Source organism: Paroedura picta, chromosome 6 (genome assembly GCF_049243985.1).
Source record: "Paroedura picta isolate Pp20150507F chromosome 6, Ppicta_v3.0, whole genome shotgun sequence".
NCBI classification, from domain to species: Eukaryota; Metazoa; Chordata; class Lepidosauria; order Squamata; family Gekkonidae; genus Paroedura; species Paroedura picta.
This window is the reverse complement of record NC_135374.1, coordinates 92681851-92703275: the sequence shown is the minus strand read 5'-3', so window position 1 is coordinate 92703275 and position 21425 is coordinate 92681851. Positions and strand designations below refer to the sequence as shown.

Sequence of the window (21425 nt, the reverse complement as noted above, 5' to 3'; positions counted from 1 at the left end):
ATCCTGTTTCCTTTGCCAATTCAAGAATGTTTGATGATGCTGGTCTATTCTCCTAATTTTAATCTTTTGCTGGGAATTTATGCCTATAGTTGCTTGATTATTTGTGCCAACCATTTATAATTATCCATTTAAATCCTATATAATTATCTATTTTAATTAGAAATTCATACTAACATCTTCATTTCAATTTAACATCATTATTCCTTTATCTAACAGCCAGACTCAGTGTAAACTTACCAGTTGTTCAACTTCAAAACTTATATCCATTTCCTAATTTAATCAATGTAATAAAAACTTCCAACAAATAAATCAAAATATATTCCTGACTGAAATGCCAAACACTGTATCTGAGACCAATGCAAGTAACTGCTTCACTTGTTTTGATTTCAGCCCATGTGTACCTTTTTGTTGTTTTGTTATAGAAATTAGAAATGGCAGTTTTGAGAAAGAATTTTCATGAATGTTGAGTTCCAGTCTTTAATTAATGTACTGTAAAGGGATTTTAGGGCTGAGGGAACTGGTAAGTTCCTTCTGAAAATGAGGTGATGTTTTCCAGGATATATTGTTACAAAATGATGTAGAACAAGTGTATCATATGGCAGAAATGTTAGAGAAACAACTGTAACCATTTATCTGTGTATAGTGCATACTGATTTTATGAGTGATCTTCGTTTACCCTTTCAATGAACTGGCAGAAACAATCCTGCTGCTTATCCAGCAACAGGTATTACTGTATGTGGTCAGATGCACACCTCTAGAGTTAATTCAGGTGAAGGAATAGGAAGTAGTAAGGACAGAGATGGAATGTCAAAGTGCAATAGGCAGGATATGTAGTAAGTAGTCTTGAAATCCAGAAAAGAACCAGCATTTGATAAAGGGGATCCACGCACTGTATAGCTAGTAAGGTCAAGAGAAAGAAGGAGGGCCGCATATCATATGCCAAACAGGTCAGACTGGAGGAACTCTCAGAGTGTGGGTAACCTCTGAGATACAGTCCAAAGCACACAGAATTTAAGTAAGGATAGAATCCAGTGGTAAGACAAACACGTTTCTTTCTGGGCTTGGAAACAGCAAATAATGAAAGGAGGATTGAGAAGATGGTATTGTTCTTGGAGCAAGTTTGCCACTGATAAGTCACGGGATGGGCAGGAAGGAGGTAGATTCTTTGAGTACATTGGTCAAGGAGTATTTGATTGGCTTGACGGTTTGATTTTGGTATGAAATAAAGTTAAATTTAAAATTATGTTCCTTAATTGTGATCTGATAATCTTTTGGTAGGGCATTGCTGAATGCTTTTTCTTGAGTTATTCCCAGAAGTGTAGTTTCTGTGCTTCCTTGATTCATTTCACTCTCTGCCTTTGTTCTCTGTAGGCCATAATTTTCTTAAGAACCATGCATTGCAGTCTACAAAATACTGTTTAATATGGACTAGTTTCACCTACACATGTGACAGTCAGGCTTGGAAACAATAGAAAGTGATTAATACTCAACAATTACAAATAACAATGTCTCCATTATTGTACTTTATTAAACCTGTTAGCTTCTCATTATTGATATTGTCAATTTGGTATAGCTTTAACCATCCACCATTTACATTTTCCTCTCTAATTCCTTGAGATGCTCATATTAAGCTGTAGTCTCGGTATTTTTCCTCATCCTTGCAGAAGATTATGAAACATAAAACAACTCAAAATGCATTGGTGAACAACGATGGGCCACTTCTTGAAGGAACCCTTTCGGCTTCTGAGGCATAATTAGATCATTGATAGGTAACAGTACTGCACGTGTTACCATTTTGGTAATTTCTCTTGGTGTGCTGTGATACTTTTAAAGAAAACCATTTCCTCCAGAGTTTTTGCTGTGCTTTAGCAGATGAAATATAATTTTCCAGGATTTTGATGTTATTGTTGTCTTCCATGTTTTTCAAACTGCAGGTAAGTTGTGTGGTAGAACATAATATGTTTTGAAAGGTTGACAACAAGCTTTGTTTTGGCTGTTGATTTTCATAGGATTTATGTGCATGGTTGCTGCCTTAATAAAATATGAATTCCTGTTTGCTGTTGGTCAGTCACTACTATGTCACTGTTCTTGAGCTTCAAATGAGAATTAGTGGCAGGCCTCATATCTAACAAATGCAGCACACAAAATGTAGTAAGCAAATATCAAATGAATCCATGTATGCTCAATAAATGGTTTAATGAGGGAATCTCCCAGCAGGAGTGTGCCAATTTTCAACAGAATAACAAATAAGTCCCGGTGGATTAACCTTGTTTCGGTAAACTTCATCAGTGTATAATGTAACAATCCATGGACAAAATGAGATATAATGGCAAATGCTCTGTGTTCTCTCAATTTCCAGGAACATGCAGTGGCAATTGTTCATATCTAGATGTAAGCTGCCTTTGGGAAGTAAACCATAGTTTTTATATTACAGTTGAATTGGAGATTTTAACAGTGACTTCAACAAAAACCAAAGTACCTTTTCTTCTCAAAGTACTATGGTATAATATCCATAAATTATTAATGGCACAGGTCTTGTCCTCTAATTGCCCTGCTTTACAGTCTTGTAATATAATGAAGCAAAATTAACTTTGAACTTCTATTCAGGATAGAACACTTGTTTTATTAAGCATCTATGAAAGATGAAAACACAGACTTTAAGGAAAGATAGTGTTAGGGCCAATTTGAAAATAAAATGATGCTAACAAAAACAGGTGCACAAGTATGCACTCACTTTTACCCTTTGGGCCTCTCATCAGTGAATGTACATGCTTGCTGGTCAAAAGCAATCATAAGAAAATACATTTATAGATTTGATCTTAAAAGGTCAAATGTATAAGAGCACTCAAGAAGGTAAACATTTTTTCTTCAAAGTGATTCCAAAGCTGAAATTATCAAGGTTCATATTATCTTCCATATAAGGTGCACCCTGGTGAATCATACTAGTTATCTTTATAGTCCAGCATCCTGTTTCATGCAATGGATATCCAGGTATCCAAACAGGGAATAGTAGTCAAGACTTTCTTTGACATTTCCGCCTAGCTTTCTAGAGTTTACTGCATCCAAATGTGGAGGTTTCTTTTTGTAATCTTAATTAAGAGGCATTAATGCACCTGTCTTCCACAGTAATTCCCTTGTAAAACCATCTATTCATCTGTAATGAACACATGAGTTTTCTTCATGTTAGTTTGGGGAAAATGTACTCAAGCACACCATTATTACCTATTGTGCTGCATTTTCAGCGGGAGATGCAGCCTAGAAAGGTGTTTCATAATCTTTAATCCCCTGCTGCCCATCAAGGATGATCATTGAAAGCATCCAGAGTCACTTATTAAGGACCTTAAAAACAGCATTGCAGGACAAAAAACTTTATTAATCAGTGTATCTAATTTTCAACATGGCTGAATTTGTTGATAATTTGTAGATTGGAGCCATGAACAAAAATAATATTTTAAAATCTTTTAAAAAATTAAATTGGGGAAAGGGGTTTAACCCTCTCCAAACCAATATTAGCAGCACCTGTAACCTAAAGAGGTTTATGCCCTCTCATTAATCTTAGTTGAGTTTTGTTGGCCTAGCAACCCCAACACTACTGCCAGGTTTCAAGCTTTGGTTTCTGCCAATAAAACACAGAGGCAGAGTAAAAGACCTCTTTTGAGCTTTGAGAGAGAATTCATTGGGGTCAGCCCCACCAACAACCAATGGCAGGCATTGCACTAAAGCAAGTGTGGTGTAGTAGTTAAGAATTTCAGACTAGGGACTAGATCCAGACTATGCTATACAAGCTGACTAGGTGACCTTAAGCCAGTTACACATTTTCAGCAGAACCTATTTCTCAGGATTGTTGTGAAGATAAAATGGAGGGAATAATAATATAAGTTGCTTTGGGTTCCCATTATGGAGAAATGCAGGGTATAAATGAAGTAAATAGTTAAAACAAAAGGTAGGTTTGTGGGTGAGTGGTAAGGAGGGATGGCAACAGAGAAAGATGAGGATATGGCAGCTGCCAGAGAGAAGGAATAGTGTGGGAAGGTGGGATACAGGGAACTGAGGTACCCCCATAAGTCTTTGCAGGTACTTAGGTCTGATTCTAATTTGTCCTGTATTGTTTTTTTTAAGGGTCTGGGGAGAAAACTGGAATTTACCCTCAGAATGATGTGAACAGCAGAAAACTATTATCCTCTGCTGGCCTGACAGAAAATTCAGAGAAAAAAACCGCCAGAAATCATGAAGCCTTCATGATTGATTGACCCCAAGAATTTTGAATGCCACACCAAAATTTCTAAATTGCACCTCCCCCCTCCCGTGAGGTCCCTGCAACAAATCAGCAGCCTAGAGTTTTCTGATTCAAGTTGGGGACAGCACCAAATGTATAGCCGTGATCTCTCAAATCCAAAATAATCCACGTGACAAAATGTTATGGATGTGAGTCATCGAGGTGTGATATTATCAATTATCCAAGGTGCATCTTAACACTTTGCATTCTTGACAAACACACAAAAATTATTGAACAACACAGAAACAGCACAGTGAATGGTTTAAAAAATTATTCAATTATAAAATAATGGTGAATTAAAAGTACTGAAATTGCTCCTTCCTTCAGACTGCATGTTCATTTTAAAGGGAATCTCTGTCCTGTTTTGGTAAATATATATCCATGGCCATAAAGCCTCTCTGAAGTGATGGATACCACAATGATACCTTCTAGTTAATCATTGTGATAAGTGCTGACTATGTCATTTATTTTCTTGGCAGAATACATCAAGCTATGGGCAGGACCATTTTTCAGAATTCACACCTCTTGCCTCTCTGAAGGGTACAAGATACAGGAGCAATGACTGCAAGAATTCCCAAGCAAGAAGGTCTAGTTCTCGCTCTAAAAAGACAATGTTTACACATTGGAGAAACAGTGATTATTCAATACTCCCATCTATCTTTAGCTATTCCAATAAACGCTGCAATGCAAGAATGGGGTACTACCAAAGGGGTTCAGGTTTGGAAACGTCTGTGTGACAGATCACCAACTCAAGCCTTCAAGAACTACAACTATGCCCCACTCCCCCAAGCCCAGCAAACAACCATTTGATAGCATTGATTGAAATGTTGCTTGGTTGTAATAACCTGACAGATTGGATCAAGAACACCAAGTATAAATCCTTCCAGGAGCACTGGCTTTTTAATGTTTTAGACTGCTGAAACGACGGATTTACCTACACAGTCTGGCACTGTGAGAATCGACAGCACTAGAATTTCACTCCATCCTGTCAAAACCTTTTGTGTTTGAATTGCTTCCGTCACCCTTGTCCTTTATTGTTTGAAATGTGTTGCTTCAGTTAATGATCCCCTTCTGAAATCAACGGTTAAACATTTTCAGTCAATAGCATTGATCAAAGAACATATTAACAGGTGCTGTTTCTGACTTGTCTTTGTCCTTTCTTTGTTCTGTCTATAGAAGAAGCTGGTGTTTCGTTTGTGCAAATCTGATGTCAAGAAATACTCTCTAATGCCCATTTTATTGTAAGTCGCCAAGTATATGCTATTAGGATTGTTTCTCCCCAGTAGACCAATACATTGCTACTTAGAGTCTGTACAGACAATAAGAAGTCGAGCTGGCTATCAAACAGGTGAAGTTGGCTGCCACCAGGTATATTGAAAATAATTATTGAATTTAAGACTTCATCCTAAGATTATTCTTAAGACTTTGTCAATAATAAATGAACCAGTGTTCTACTATTTTGCTACCTCTGAGATGGAGAGAATGTGTGGATGTTTGGGAAGTCTTTTAATGCCCTAAGGGTTTTTTCCCCCTGTTGGGGCAAAGAAGTAGTTCAGTCCTTAATAATTTTATAGAACGATGTAATATTTTAGATACTGATGGGGGGGAAGAGTGTGAGGAGAGAGGCTAACAGAAGGATTACTGTATTCTGAAGGCTCAGCCATATCACTACTGCTTCTTGTTAAATAACCACTAGATGGCATTTTTCTCTTTCTGACTGGGGATTCAGCTGTCCTTCACTGGGAATGGAAAATGTGTATGATTACACAAATGCTGTGATTGCACAAAAGCTGCACCAATAATTTAAAATCATTATAGCCAGCTTGTACTTCAGTCCTCCATCTGTGGCTCTCGTTTTGCTTCATGCTGGTTTTGATCATAGCAGACTCGTAGCAGTCTTGTTTATCCCACCCACCCACACCCAGTGTTTTATTTAGGGTGTCAAAAATCCAAAGGATGACTTCAGAGGAATTAAAGTTCTGGATAAAAATAGGGAACGCCTCTTTCACTTTCCATGAGCAGAGATTGGGAGAGTGGCAAATGCAGCACTTTACGGGATAAATAATGTAAACTTCCATTTATCAAAGAAGACACGAGCATGGCTTTCATAATTCCACCCTCCCCCCCCCCCAGTGATGTGATGTAAGGCATCTTAGTAGTTCTGTGGCTAAACTGAAGCACTTTAAAGCATCACAGTGTAAAGCAGGGTTTCTTGATGAATGGATGGGAGTTAATTAAAATTTAATACATTTTTGGGGTGATATGACCATATACGATTATGTTGTCCCTCCCTCCTCTCAAAATGGCCAATAATGGGCTTGGAGGGGGTGGGAAGAGGAGGGGCCCTGGGTGAGTTGGGTACACAGCTATGCTTCCCAACCATATTCTGCATGATCATGCCACTTCTGGGTTTCTCAAAGCCTGAAGAAAGTTTCTGGGGTTTCTCAAGAGTAAAAAAGTTGAGAAAGGCTGATTTAAAGTGATACCAATATAATAAAGTTAATATTGTTTGTCAAGATATTCTAGCGTAACTGCTAAATACGACCCCTACATAAAACACTGGTTACATATATATATGTATGTGTGTGTATATTTTTAAAAAAACAACTTGATATGGGTATTCATTTTATACCTGTAATAGTGACAAATCTCCTGTTTGGGTGTAGTTAACAAAATTATTTTTAATGCGTTTTTTAAAAGAAAATCTTAAAATTGCCTTTGCACTGAAATATTTTTCAATACTGTAGCTATTTATATATCTGTTTTACGCAACATTTGTTAACACACCATTTCTATTTTTTTAAGCGTATGTCTTAGAGAGTTGTTTTATACTTATATAAGTTACGGCTCTCCAAAAAATGTAGCTTATAGTGGAATTGTGATTGAATGTTGAAATTCAGATGAATGTTAAAATTAGAAGTAGATTATACTGCCAGATTCATCCAAAACCACTGATGCTTCCCCCCTCCTTTTTCATGCTTTTGCTAGGGATAATAGCTTTTGATGCAATACAACATCTGCTTATAACCAACTGCTGCTGCTATTCCCATATTCATGTTCTGCAAAGCTTATCTGTTTGTTTGTTTTTTCCATTGGCATCCTTTAGCCTTAAATAAGAAGACTCTTGCTTGAGATTCTGAAAATGCTGCATTCCTACTAGCAAAAGGGTTTATTGCAACTTTCTTACATCTCATCTATTCCCAAAACATTGAATGATCGTTAATAAGCTGGGATCTTTAATGGTAGCTGTTGACATTTTTAAAGCTTTGTTTCATTGTGTTACTTCTGGGGTAGGGAAAGAAATAGGATTTGGCATCAGAAGGGACATAGCAGTTGTGTTGGAGTAATATCTGGATGGTCCAGGTTTGAAATCCCCATTTGTGCCATGGAAGCTGGCTGGACGACCTTGAGCCATTCATACCGTTTCTGCCAACCTACCTCGCAGAGTTGTGAGGATGAAATGGAGTGGAGAATAATATAAGCTGTTTTGAGTCTCCAGACTAGGGAGAATGGTGGGATATACATTGAATAAATAAAATAATAATAATTCCATAAACAATCGGAACTTTAAAGAATATCCCCTGCAAATGGAAAAAAGCTATATAGGCTTACATAACTTTATCTCCTTTCCATTATGTATATTCTAGTGTAATCTGTTGTGATAGAAGTTGGACTTTCATCCAGAGATTATCATATTGTAGTGGCACACATCCTGCTATATTTGAGTATCTTCATTGCAGACAAATGAGTAATACTGCAAATTCTATATTGATCAACTGGCAAGATTGTACTCAGTATAATCTGGATTCACACTTCTACATTCAAACAGGTATTTGAGAGTATGACCTGATAAAGCTGATCAGTAATCAGTTTGTGGTACACTTTCATGGTAGAAGTAGAGAATATTTCCTGCAAATTTTCCCCACACATGGAGGGCACTGGATTTGAGAATGGGAGAACTCCAAAACAGTCATCTGTGCCCAGTAATCCATTTATCTGAAGACTGTTTTTGCTCAAGGCAATGTGTAGATAGGTTGAACAACAGACTAGGAATTAAAGGGTTGCAATAGGATTATTTTTAACTCAACAAAATCATTTAAAGGCAGAAAAATTGCAACCTGTGTAACTCAAATTGGCAGGTTTGAATGGTTAAATCTTTAACAAGAAAAGTTACAAGATCCTTTAATCCAGTGGTCCCCAACCTTTTTATCACCAAGCGTTTATCATCATCAGCGCTTGACAATTTTACTGAAGCCCAGGGGGGTAGTCTTTTGCCGAGGGACGTCGCCGCCTGAGCCCCTGCTCCGCTTGCTTTCCCGCCGGTGCCCCTGACTTCCCGCTGCCCACTGGGGAGCGCTACCAGCAGCAGCTCCACAGTGCCACGCTGAGTGGGAGCCCCAGCCATGGCAGCCACTGGAGAGCACCAAAGGTGAGCCAGCGGCAGAGTGGCAGGGCAGCCCCTGAGCCAGCAGCCAGGGAGGAGGACGAGGAGGAGCCGCGGCCCGGTACCGACTGATCCATGGACCGGTCCTGGTCCCTGGACCAGGGGTTGGGAACAGCTGCTTTAATAGATGTATTGGAATGTATGGGTACCAGCCAAATAATTATGAAGAATAAAAATGTACTACTGGTCATGCTCACATCTTCTTGATTAGTAGTAAGAGTCCATCATTTTAATTCTTTTGGTTATTGAATGATCATTATTTTCCTCAGCTACTTAATGTAAGAAGCCTACCATTTATCCTCTGGCTTGCATCAGTCTATCTATTCCACTATATTGCAAGTATCAAAAGAAGAAAACTGCGTTAGTTTGTGAAATTAATGTGATAATGTTTAAAAAGCTTTAATGAAAATCTGTCCAAGTATTACAAAAGAGAAAAGTGTACTTGATTGTATTTGACACAACTGCACACATCAGCTAACATAGCTTTACCTTCATCAAAATTATACAGAATTTTAAATGTACATGGTGTCTAAAAATTCTGTCATGTGCTCTGTCATTCTCAATACTCCTTTATTCTATAATGTAAAGTAGAGTCAGCAAAAATGCTTTTGGAAAATGGCGGGACATAGTTATCAGTGCATTAACCATTCAAAGTATCTGTAGTCATCAGCACTAAATAATGTGTTTATAAATGGTACAATGACAGGTGCACTTATCTGATAATTCAGCCTTCAGAACTACTGTTTAGACTAATCTATTACATTTCGTTAACTGGATCAAAGCAGTCCCAAATAAGTATATTCTCTGTACACTTGTGCATTAATGTAAAGTTTATTTTCAGTGCTGTTTTTAAACTTTTGTTTCTGTAGATATCTGAACAAGAATTCTTTATATTCATATTTTGGACCTTTCTGTAGATTGTATAAAGGGGTAGATGTTCAAATCTGCTTGCAATAAAATAAAATTTACATATTTAGTTCTCTTTTTGATTTCTGTAAACAATAACAGGCATTTAAAGGGTTTTAATTCAAATAGAAAAAATTACATTCAGTAAGCATTTCAGCTTCCAGTGAATGTTTATATTTAAACATATTCATTTTTTGACATCTGAACTGAGCGTTTTACAATAAATCGGGCTACTTCCATCTAGCTGTCTAGAATGGGTGAAGCGTTGAGCCATGTATGTGTATTCTGTAAACGGGTAATAACAGATACAGCTCCTCCCTTTGGAGGGCAAACTTTATTATATATTGATACATTATTGCACAATTTAAATTATGCAAAGTTACCCTTGGAAACAATATTGGCAAGTTCATTTCTATTTTTTTCTATGCAATTCAGAGAAAGCACTTCATATAGTGACTCCTACATATTCACCTTCTCCCTAAGATTGTTCTTCAGTGCCGACCACTGGATTTTGTGACAATTAAGGCTTGCTATAGTTACAATTATTCAGACATGAGATGTGCTTGTTTATAAAATGCAGCAGGCATGAAAGCCTTCCAACACTATAGTTATATGATTCTTCATCTCAAATGCATAAAGTGGGTCCTGATCTCTGAACTATAAAACTTGCAAATGCTGCCCACAAATTCCAAAAAGGGTACATATCAAACTTAAGAACCACTTTTAAACGGGGCACCAACTTAATCACAGTAACTAATATATCCTTCGCCTTTAAAGAATCTATGGAAAGTTACCCAAATTGGCTTTCAGTCACCTTCCCTTTCCTCTCCCCACAACAGACACCCTGTGAGGGAGGTGAGGCTGAGAGAGCCCTGATATTACTGCTCGGTTAGAACAGCTTTATCGGTGCTGGTTGCATGTGGAGGAGGAACAGGGAATCAAACCCGGCTCGCCAGATTAGAAGTCCACACTCCTAACCACTACACCAAGCTGGCTAAGACACCTGCTCACATTCGCTCTTGTGTGCATTAATTAAAGTTTTAGGCAGCAGCCTATAACAGTCCGCACTCCTAACCACTACACCAAGCTGGCTCTGTACTAATTTGTACAATTTTAGGACACTGGCTAAAAATGTGGATTAAGAAATAAATGTGTGACAGTTGGTCCTCTAGTCTAAACCAGGGGTAGTCAAACTGCGGCCCTCCAGATGTCCATGGACTACAATTCCCAGGAGCCCCTGCCAGCATTCGCTGGCAGGGGCTTCTGGGAATTGTGGTCCATGGACATCTGGAGGGCCGCAGTTTGACTACCCCTGCTCTAAACAAAGGGTGCCAACATGATGCCCACCAAGTGCTTTTAGAATGTGGATACTGACAATTTGGGGTTTTGTATATCAGCGTTTCTGATGGGCCATTGAAGACCTGTAGAGTTTTTTTTTTAAATACTGCTTTGACAACAGATGCCACTGCAACACGAAGCTCTTTAGTGTGTTACTGAACGTAAGCTTTGTGCTTGGCAGGAAAAGATCTTTCACAAGATGTTCATTTCATACTAAAAACAACTGCTGCCTGAAATGCTGAAGAGTTACTATTAGAGTTATGCATATGACGACCCTTTTGTGATTATCTCCACCTCCTTTAGCAGCCAGCTTCCAGTTGCCCCCACCACTCTGTGTCAGAATTCCAAAGGTATCCAAACGCGGAGGAACCGATCTAAAGGTTAGCAGGTTCCCTACATTCCTACAGCACGGAACTCGCAATGTATTAGGTCTGCATACTATTCAACAACTCATGTCTTAAACAAAAACATTAATATTTTTTCTTAATCTACTCATTTTTAATTTTGAACATTGCCTTGCATAATGTAAACATTCTCAAATAAATATTCTTCCCATGTTTGTTTAGACGGTTTTCAATTTTTCCTGCATGAGCAATTAGTTCTTTTCCACTATAAAGCTTCATGCATGATTTTGTAAGATTTTTATTAGCATATTGTATAAATACTCCTGCAATGGTATTAAGTACCATCGTCCCGTGGCCTCTTGATATATTTATATAAAAATAAAAGCAATAATATAAACAGTAATTGGAGATGGGGATCCCAAATATCTAAAGCATCTCATGACATTTCTGTAGTAAATGAAATTTCTCTAGTAAAGAGGCAAGTATTATATTATGAAGGACTCTCCATGGAGACCTTCCCTCCCCTTTCAGCAGATTTCTAAAGCAATAATCCAAATCCAATAATTTTGGCACAGACATAACTGTACAGCCATGAGCACAATCCTTGAAATGGGAGGGCCATTGAACTTTTAATTACTGCTGATGTTAATATGATGTTGTTCGCTCTGAGCTGGCTTGCTGGGTAGGGCAGTATATAAATTTAAAATGGCTGGAATGCAACTGGCACAAATCCAAATGTGAATCTGACCAAACACTGTTAGAGCACATTATCATGCCTACAATATGGCAACAGCGGTGACAAAGGCGGCTTGCATATTCTCTGTATCCATTGCTTCCTCGTGGCCGTACAGCTCAGCTGTTCCAGGTGGTTAAAACACTATTGTCATCAGGCCATAAAGATACGTTGATGCCATCTTTGGAATCTTGCTGTGATAAGTTTGCAAAGCACTTCCAGGATAAAGTTGCTCAGATTCACATGGAATTGGACTCCACATTTGCAAGTGGTCCTCTGGAGGTATCCAGAGAACCGTCTGGTCCTATTATTTTGGATCAGTTTAAATTACTGTGGTCTGGGGAAGTGGATGAGCTACTTGCAGGCGTATGGCCAACTACATGTCTCCTTGACCCCTGTCCATCAAGGCTAATAAAAGCTAGCCAAGGGGTATGCTGGTTGGGTCCAGGGAGTGATAAATGCCTCTTTGAGAGATCGAGAGGTGCCAGCAACATCAACGTGTGCTGTGGTACACCTCCTCAAGAGGGTATCCATGGACCCAGAGGCATTAAATAACTACTGCATAATGGCTAATATTTATTTATTTATTGAATTTATCCACAGCCACTCCTGAAACCAGTCTGGCTCGTGGTAAAAATCTATATCCCTACCCCTACCCTGACCGCAGCCTATAATGCCAGGGCACGCTGGTCCCCAGTATTCACCATCATCCTTGGGAGAGGTGTCCCTGCCCAGTTGACCTGAGGCTATGCCTCTACAGGGCTCTACAGTGGTTCATATAGGGAGGGACCCAATCTTCCTAGCCTGGCTTCAACCAAATGGCTGGTGGAATATTTTAATCTTACAGGCCCTGCAGAATGTTGACGGCTACATCAGGGCCCTCAGAACTTCTGGGAGCTCATACCACCAGGTTGGGGCCAGGACTGAGAAAGCCTTGTCCCTGGTTGAGGCCAGGCATGCCTCCCAAGGGCTGGGGATAATAAGCAAATTCATACAGAGCAAAGAGCCCTGTGGGCGGCATAAGGAGATAAGCAGTCCCTCATATATGCAGGGCCCAGACCGCGGATGGCCTTAAAGGTAAGAACCAAAACCTTGAACCTGATCTGGAAGCTAATTGGTAACCAATGCAGCTGCCTCAGCATAGGCATCCAAGATGATCTTGTGGGGACCCTAGCAGCTGCATTCTGCATCAACTGCAATTTCCAGGTCAGAGACAAGGGAAGGCCCACGCAGAGCAAGTTACGGAAGTCCAATCTGGAAGTGACTGTTGCATGGATCAGTGGACAGTGCTTGCTACTGTTAAATGGCAGCTCCCCATGCAGACCAGAATCCGGGAAATCCAGGTTCAAATCCTAATTCTGTCACAGTGCTCACCGGGTGATATTGGCCTAGCTGATTTTTCCCAGCCTAACCTGCCTCACAGGGTTGTTGTGAGGAAAACATGGAAGAGAAGAGAATGATGTCAGCCCCCCCCCCAACATATTCTACCTCCCAATAGCTTTACTCCTGCTGTAGGAGGAACAGTGCATTTGCTGGCTCAAGGAGGCCTCTTCCCTGCAGACTGCAAACCTTGCAGGGTGAGGTAGTGCTGCAGTTTCCTGAGTGCTTGGTCTGCATCCTAGGGTCTGCATCCTGGTGGCTTCTTGCAGAACCTCTGTGAGTGGCAACCCTTGGGGCGAGATGAAGGACCTACAAAGGTCTCCTCTCCCCTTGCTTGAAGGGAGGTTGATGGAAGATGGGAGGGGTGAATGAATCCTCTGACCTTGCCAACCTTGGAGTGCAGGGCTGGAGTGTGGAGCCAATTTCTGCAAGTCTTGCTTCCTGATCAGGCCTTCTTACCCTCACTGCCATACTGGTCAATTGTGCATGCCCCACTGTCAGGGTCCGCCGGGTCTTTGCCACGCTTCGGGTCCGCCACGTTGTTCGGTGAGGGAGACCCGGGACTAGACGGCTTTATCGTTAGGAAACAGTGTCTCAGAATGGAGTCGGTATTCTCTCTCCCGCTCCTGGGTTCAGGGTAGTTCTTTCACTACACCTCCAACCCCGTCTCCTCATTGACGCTTCCTTAAGTAGCCTCTCTAGCCCCTGTCTCCACCCTCCGGGCTTCTCAGGCGGACCTCGCCCTTCCGGGACTCTGCATCTCTCCCCCACCGCCCCACCCTGGGTTTCTCCCTTGCTCTCCCCGCTTGTACTGACTGCCCCCGTGCTACCGTTTCCCCCACCCCTGGCGAACTGATTCCCCACATCCCTTTATGTAAGTTTCGTATCCAAAGAGGGTCTGCCGGGATCTCTTCCTCTGTATCTTCCTTTCTTAGGTTTCCGCTCCTGTCCGCACGCTCCTTCTCCGGACCCCCCGCGCTGCCCAAACTAGTCGTCCTCGACACCCATGCATGGCCATGCTTCCCCTCCCCAGATCTTGACTGCAGGAAAGGGGAAGGAAGTCACTTTTCAGGCTAGGCCCTCCTTCCACCTGGCAGGAACGCGTGAGTCCATTGAGCAGACCCAAAAGCGGGGAGAGGGGGCTGATCTGGGAGGGGGTCATGCCCTCAGGCATCTTCATGAAAAAGACTTTTCTGCAGCCCAACAGGGCTGTGGTTTATGGGATGTGTTTGGCAGGGAGGCCCAGGGCCCAAGAGCAGTATGGCTGTGCTCTGCTTCATGAAGTCCTGAAAGCTGACCCAGTCCTTTCATGGGGGGGGGGGATGTATAACTCCACCGTGCAAAACTGCCTCCTTAACAGAAAATTTGCCTCCCAAACAAAACATTTCTGGTTAGAGGCCTGTTTCTCAACTCCACACCCACCCCTTCACACCTTCCAGGAGCAGTTGCCAAACTGATTTGGGTTATGGCATGAGTTGTGAGTTGTCAGTAAGGCTATTTTTAATTACTGTGGTGGATTACGTGCTCCTCTCACCGAGGAAGCCCAGGGAAGCTGAATAGGAAGCTGAGGTAATTTTCCACCATTTTCACCATCCCTTCTCCCTCAGTGATTCACACCAACACATCCTTTTCACAACAAAAAAGGATAACTTAATTGTCTCTTCTTTGGAAGGATAACACAAGGAATGTAACAAGTTGTTGGCCGTTTACACCAAGGATCAGCAGAGCTCTTATTTAAAGCAGTTACAATTTCACACACAAATCAACTTCACTGCCCTGTCAGGCTATTTCTGTTAAGCGTGAAAGAATTATTTCATTTGGAACGTTCCCCTAAACTCAAGAATCTCAGCCTATTGAAACAGAGTTAGATTATCTTGGAATATTTCCCTCAGCCCCCTCATAAGTCCTTAACCTTCTATTTCTGTAAGGTTATACACAGGATACCTGCTCTATTCATGCCCCTTGAGTATGGGTGAAGCCTAACTAATCAACCCCTTGGTCAGAGAGAGACTAAGACGTGTCTGAGGCAATGCCAAATTTTGCCTCCACTTAATTCACCTCCCTCTCCATGAGTTCTTCTCATTTTCTGATACTGCTTAGTATCTGCCTTCTCCACCTGTGGACAAGGTTTGCTGGGGTACCTGGTAACTAGAGGCCATATGTCACAAAGGGTAACCAAACAGCAAACAAAATGAAACAGGATCCAAACAGCATCTTGAAGACTGATAACAAAAAATTCTAGCATGTGTTAGAGTTCCCTGCCTCACTTACATAATGGTAGGAAATTAGTCAATGGATATGAAGTGATGCAATTGGGATTTCAAAAAATGAGACAGAGAGAGATGTTCTAAACGGAACATTAGTAATCAGGAAAAAGGACTCGGACTGTGGCATACAGATCAGTGGAAAACACTGATTCAGCATCTCTGCACAAGGAAAACAGATAGTGAGGGGCCTTGGAAAATACCTGTTCGCTTGACCTGTCCATTCAGCCAAATATCAGCACAGCATGAGAGCCAGATTGGTGTAGTGGTTAAGAGTGGCAGCCTCTATTCTAGAGAACTGGGCTTAATTTCCCATTTCTCCTCCATGTGCAGCCAGCTAGGTGACCTAGTTACAGTTCTCTTAGGACTGTACTCACAGAGCAGTTCTCTCTCAGCCCCACCTTCCTCACAGGAAGGGGCTCAGATGGAGGGAAAGGTACTTGTAAGCTGCTTTGGAACTCCTTTGGGTAGTGAAAAATTAGGTATAAAAAACCCAATCTTCTTTTCTTCCATTTCTATATGTGCCGAACAGCATTATCAATTGGATGGACTAGAATGTACTGTTTGTACAGACATAGCCTCTCTATGCCAACCATACGCTGAATGTACATGGATGAGTGTCAGGTAGCTGCTTTGCACAAACAAATGGGATAAAACTGAAATAATGAATGCCTAGTGTGATTTCATTTCGAGTATTGTATGCAGTACAGAAATTATATTGTAGAGCTAGAAAAGGGGAAAAACAACCCAAATCATAGGTTTTTGTGTAACTATGGGAGAAAATAAAGTTATGCATAGTGTAGATAAATTGGAGATTTTTTTCCTCCTCTTACTTCAAAACTACTAGAATTTGGGAGCACCCAGTGATGCCGACTGACTGCAGGCCCAGAGCTGACAAAAGGAAGTACACAGTATAATTGCATGGTTTATGGCATTCACTGCCACAAGATAGGGGGATCATCACTGCTTGAGATGGGGATTAAACAGAGTTACAGAAGATCGGTCAATCAAAGCTTATTTGCTAGGAGCATAGCTAAACTGATCTATCCAATTGTTGACCTCCGCTTTCCATTGCTCTGTAGTCGACTAGAGAATTTGAAAGGATGAACTGAAATTTTGTAGGGAAGATTCCCTTTGCATTAGGAGCTCAGTTCTGACAAAGTTTTGCCTTTATTAATATTTATACTTACATGTTTTGGGAAATACAATTTCATGAAAATTGGGGGGTGAGAATTGACCATGGGGAAGGCAAGTGGTTAGAATGCAGGTAAAGATGAAAAGATGAAGCTTCTAGATGAAAAGAAGAAGAAGGAAGAAAAAGGGAGAAGAAGAAGAAAGAAGAGTTGGTTCTTATATGCCGCTTTTCTCTACCAGAAGGACTCTCAAAGTGGCTTACAGTCGCCTTCCCTTTCCTCTCCCCACAACAGACACCCTGTGAGGTGGGTGAGGCTGAGAGAGCCCTGATATCACTGCTCGGTCAGAACAGTTTTATCAGTGCTGTGGCGAGCCCAAGGTCACCCAGCTGGCTGCATGTGGAGGAGTGCAGAATCAAACCTGGCATGCCAGATTTGAAGTCTGCACTCCTAACCACTACACCGAACTGGCTTTTAGTATTTGTGGATACTTTCTAGGTCGTTTTCTTGTATTTATCTTATTGCTTTAAAAACATTGTTTCACCCTGTCTCTACACAAAAGGCAGTATGAAGTAAGTTAGCAAATGTATAAAAACCAGGGAGTTGAAAAGAGCACAAAAGGAGAGATCCTTAGCCCAGGGGATAAACACCACAAATTCTTTCCTTATTTCAGAAACAAAAGCTCTGGACAAGACCAATCAATCAAGACATATCTGGCTGTGTGTTAAATAGAAAGAAGAAAAATGATGGTGGAAAAAAAAAAGGCAGGCCATGATCCCTCTTAAATATCCAATCTGATAAAGAGTTTCAGGGAACTCCAAAGCTTGCATGCTGGCTAGTCTTTCAGGAAAACCTGAGATGGCTTTTGTTTCTGGCTTTTAATCTTCAGATAAGTAATTAACAGCGCCATCCTGCTTAACACTTGATTCTAAATCCACCCAAGTCCGTAACTCTGTTTAGGGCTGCATATTGTGAAATGCCAATGCATGACTTCAGAAGGCAATCAGAGAGTCACAGAGCCTAGGACTTAGGGTTGCCACCTCCAGGTTGGGAAATTGGGGGGCGGAGCCTGGGCTGGGCAGGACTCGGGGAACGGAGAGACCTCTGCAGCGTATGGTGCAGCAGCCATTTGCTCCAGTCTGGAGCTGAATTGCAATTCCAGGAAATCTCTAGGCCGGACCTGGCAGCCCTAGGATAGGTCCATCCACAGCCAGAGCATGAGCCAGAATAGCTAAAAGAAACTTCCATACTCGGAAGCCTCTGGCCACCTGTGGTGGGAGGCAGCTTCAGAGGCAATCCCTTGGCCTTTGTGCCCATCCAGTGGCCAATAGTTGTTCCCGGCTAGGCAAGAGGGACTGATCGGATCCAGCCGGGCTACCGGCAGCGCCCGCCTGCTGTCTCCGCGTCGCGCATCCTCCGCTCGCCACGGCAACAAAGGAAGCCCGCCCGGATCCTCCTCGCCTCCGCCGCGTTCCCGCCTAGAATAACGGGGGACTGGGCTGGGCGGCGCTCGAGGGAAGCTCGCCGAGGGGAGGTGGGAAGCGCCGGCCCCTCTTCCCTCGAAAACTTAGGGGGCAGCCGCCCCCCGGGCAGCAGCCAGAGACGCAGCTTCCTTCGGAGGCGCAGGGCGGCGGCCAAGCCTCCCCCCCCCCCCCCGGCCTCGTGGGTCCTTGCCCAGAGAGGCGGCGTGCGCGCTTCTGCAAGCCACAGCACCTTGGGGTGAGTCATGTGCTTTGTGCCTTCGCCTGGCCGGGCGCTCCTCCTCTTCGCGGCGCTGCGAAAGGTCTCGCGTCCCTTCCCAGCTGCCCCCCGCAGCGGAGGGGACCCGGGCAAGGGGAGGGGGGGTTGCTCTGCTCTGCTCTGCGGATGGGGAACTTTGTAGCGCCTGGTGTTTCCTGGCTGAGACCGTCCCAAGGGGCTCCGCCGCCGGTTAGCAGCGCACCTCGTCCAGTTGAGTGGCCAGGGGAGGTTTGCCCGCCGGGCGCCAACTCCGTGAAACTCACCCCAGACCCCCGCTGATAAGTGCTCCGTGCTGGGCGCGGGCACCTCGGCCAGTCGCTTTTAAAACGGGTCTGTGCGCGTCGTCGCCCCCTCGATTGTATTTGGGACTAGACCCCCCCGCCCCGCGCACACACGCTGACTTAAACGCCGCACTGATTTCCCGGCTTACTCCAGGGTAAGGCAGCGTAGCCTCTTTACCTGAACGTGAAGCAAAGCTCCAGCCCTGTAGCTGTTTAATTAGGAGAAGGCTGCATCGCATCCAGTGGTTGGGGAAAGGCCATACAGTGCCACAAGGTATTCTGAGTATTCAGAGGCAGATGCGGACATAGCTTGCAGTGTGTATGCCTAAAAGTTTTGTAAATATTCCAGATTCCTTTCTATATTGTTTTGGGTTTTCCAATGTCCCTTCCTCTCCTCAGGCAATGTGGCTGTGTGGTGAATCAGCAGCCCTCAAAAGCATGCACTCATTCCATGGTAGGCGATTTTGTTCTGTTTCTTTCTTGATCACGAACCACCAGACTTTATTTTCCTAACATTTTTGTTCTGCACCTGCTAGGATTATTAGACTTGACATTCTCAAGTAGGTAAACATTTCTGTAGTTGTTTTTCTCCACCGTATCCTGCGCTGCTGCCTGTAACTTTAATTGGTGCATACGAGAGGGAATGTGAGCAGGTGCCTTAGCCAGCTTGGTGTAGACGGTTTGATTCCCTGCTTCTCCTCCACATGGAGCCAGCTTGGGCTCACCACAGCATTGATAAAGCCGTTCTGACCGAGCAGTAATATCAGGGCTCTCACAGGGTGTCGGTTGTGGGGAGAGGAAAGGGAAGGTGACTGTAAGCTACTTTGAGACTCCTTCGGGTAGAAAAAAGCGGCATATAAGAGCCAACTGTTCTTCTTCAGTAATATCAGGGCTCTCTCAGCCTCACATCCCTCACAGGGTGTCTGTTGCGGGGAGAGGAAAGGGAAGGCGATAGTAAGCTGCTTTGAGATTCCTTTGAGTAGAGACAAAGCGGCATATAAGAACCAACTCTTCTTATTCATGTCAAGAGGATGAGTTGCAGGAGTGAGATAAACTTGGATCTGTTGAAATTCCCTCACTGATACCACAGCTACTGGAAGGATAGTCCTAGTGTCTCCTATTGCATGTAGGAAGTCATTCTGTGATTGTCACTTAAAGGCCAAAATGGAACTGTTCACCTTAAACACCTTAAAGATAGCTTTACAACATACTTTATGAATGAGTGAAAGTCACTGGAATCTCACATTTTAAAATTGCAGTTCAAACTTTTTCTTATTTTGCATATTTTTACAGATTCAGTGAATTTGAAAACAGGATAACTAGAACCTTGCCTTGAAAAACAGTGACACCTGCATACTTCCTAAGTTTACTAGATCCCAGCGCACTCAGATTAGAAGAGAGCTCTTTTTCAGTATGTCTAGACAGAAGATGCACTACCTAAACTTGCAGAGGAAATAGGTTTGGAGACAGCAAACCCACTGGCATCACTGGATGTGACTCTTAAGATGGCACAATTAATTTTGCAAGCTCTCTGTGCTGGTGCATGCTTCTTCAGATGCTGGAGAGGAAATGGCTCTCATTATTGGTATTTCCAGACATCTTCCCATGTGTGGTTTTGTCAATGAGCCCTTCTCATTTTTCTGTTGCCCTCAAGAAAATTGCCCTCCTGTTGTTTGAGAATTGTGTGTGCCAGTGAACACTGAACATTCAGATTGTATCTCTTGGCTAAAGTGGTATGGGCAGAATCAGGTTTTCTCTGTTTTCAGTGGTAAACTGCGTATTAGTATAACTATTCAGGTGCCTTAAACAAAGTTATCATTTCTATATATGCATACAGTAGTAAAAGACAGATGGATATCAGTGTTCCATTAAAACACCGTGGGAACTGCTCCTGAGTACCTATAGTTAGATTGCAACTGTAAACTGATGAACTTGGCTTATAGATTCTGTGTTCTACATTTCAGAAATGGGTCCAATCTGTTCTTGCAAGTAACGATTATAAAGAACGAAAGCAACAGGCAAGAATAACAGAAACTGTTTAGCTGTAATTATTTACACATTGGTTGTGCTACTTATCTGCTTGGAAGCTTTAATTTCAAATTACATTGTAATTTCAGCTCCTCACTGTTCACTTGTGTGATTGCACTGGAAGTTTTTGCAGTCTTCTTTTAAAGCAAGTGAATGATTAGCCATGAGAACCAGAGCATACATCTGATTTCACCAAAGAAAAAACAAACGAAATTGAAGGATTTTGTTGCACATATGAACACATAAAGTTCTCCAACTTTCAGGCTTGGTTTCAAATGGGTAAGAAAGGTGCAGGATAAAAGAGAAGAATATATTTGTGAATTAAAATTGTGTATATTTATACAGTCTGAAAGCATCACAGGAGAGGTCTTTTGTTTGTTTTTAGTAAAACATGGCATGGATTCTATGCCTTGCTTCTGCTGCACCCTGTTCCATGGTAGAGGAGTTTGTGTTTATATAACACTGCGAGCCTAAAGGACCTAACACTACAGTGAAAGCACTGCAAAGGGGAGAACTTCAGCAAAGACAAGTGAAAACAAGGCCTAAGATCCAATCTTA

General features: G+C 42.2%; 2 protein-coding genes across 11 annotated transcripts in view; both read left to right on the top strand.

Annotated features, from left to right (window-relative positions):
* ATP11A (ATPase phospholipid transporting 11A) overlaps positions 1-9692 on the top strand; it is a 145834-nt gene extending 136142 nt beyond the window's left edge. For 4 of the 9 annotated variants that reach the window (XM_077343723.1, XM_077343725.1, XM_077343727.1 and 1 more), the window contains one exon: positions 1665-3663. In XM_077343723.1, the coding sequence (XP_077199838.1) occupies positions 1665-1754 (90 nt within the window). In that variant the 3' untranslated portion in view covers positions 1755-3663. Of the gene's footprint in view, positions 1-1664; positions 3664-4755 lie in introns of those variants that run through there. The other 5 variants (XM_077343721.1, XM_077343722.1, XM_077343729.1 and 2 more) reach the window with 3 other exon arrangements.
* An 8338-nt stretch (positions 9693-18030) lies between these two features.
* The window catches only part of MCF2L (MCF.2 cell line derived transforming sequence like), a 146528-nt gene continuing 143133 nt past the window's right edge, over positions 18031-21425 (top strand). For both annotated transcript variants that reach the window (XM_077343712.1, XM_077343709.1), the window contains exon 1: positions 18031-18537. The gene's annotated coding sequence lies outside the window, so the exon portion shown is untranslated. The remainder of the gene's footprint in view (positions 18538-21425) is intronic.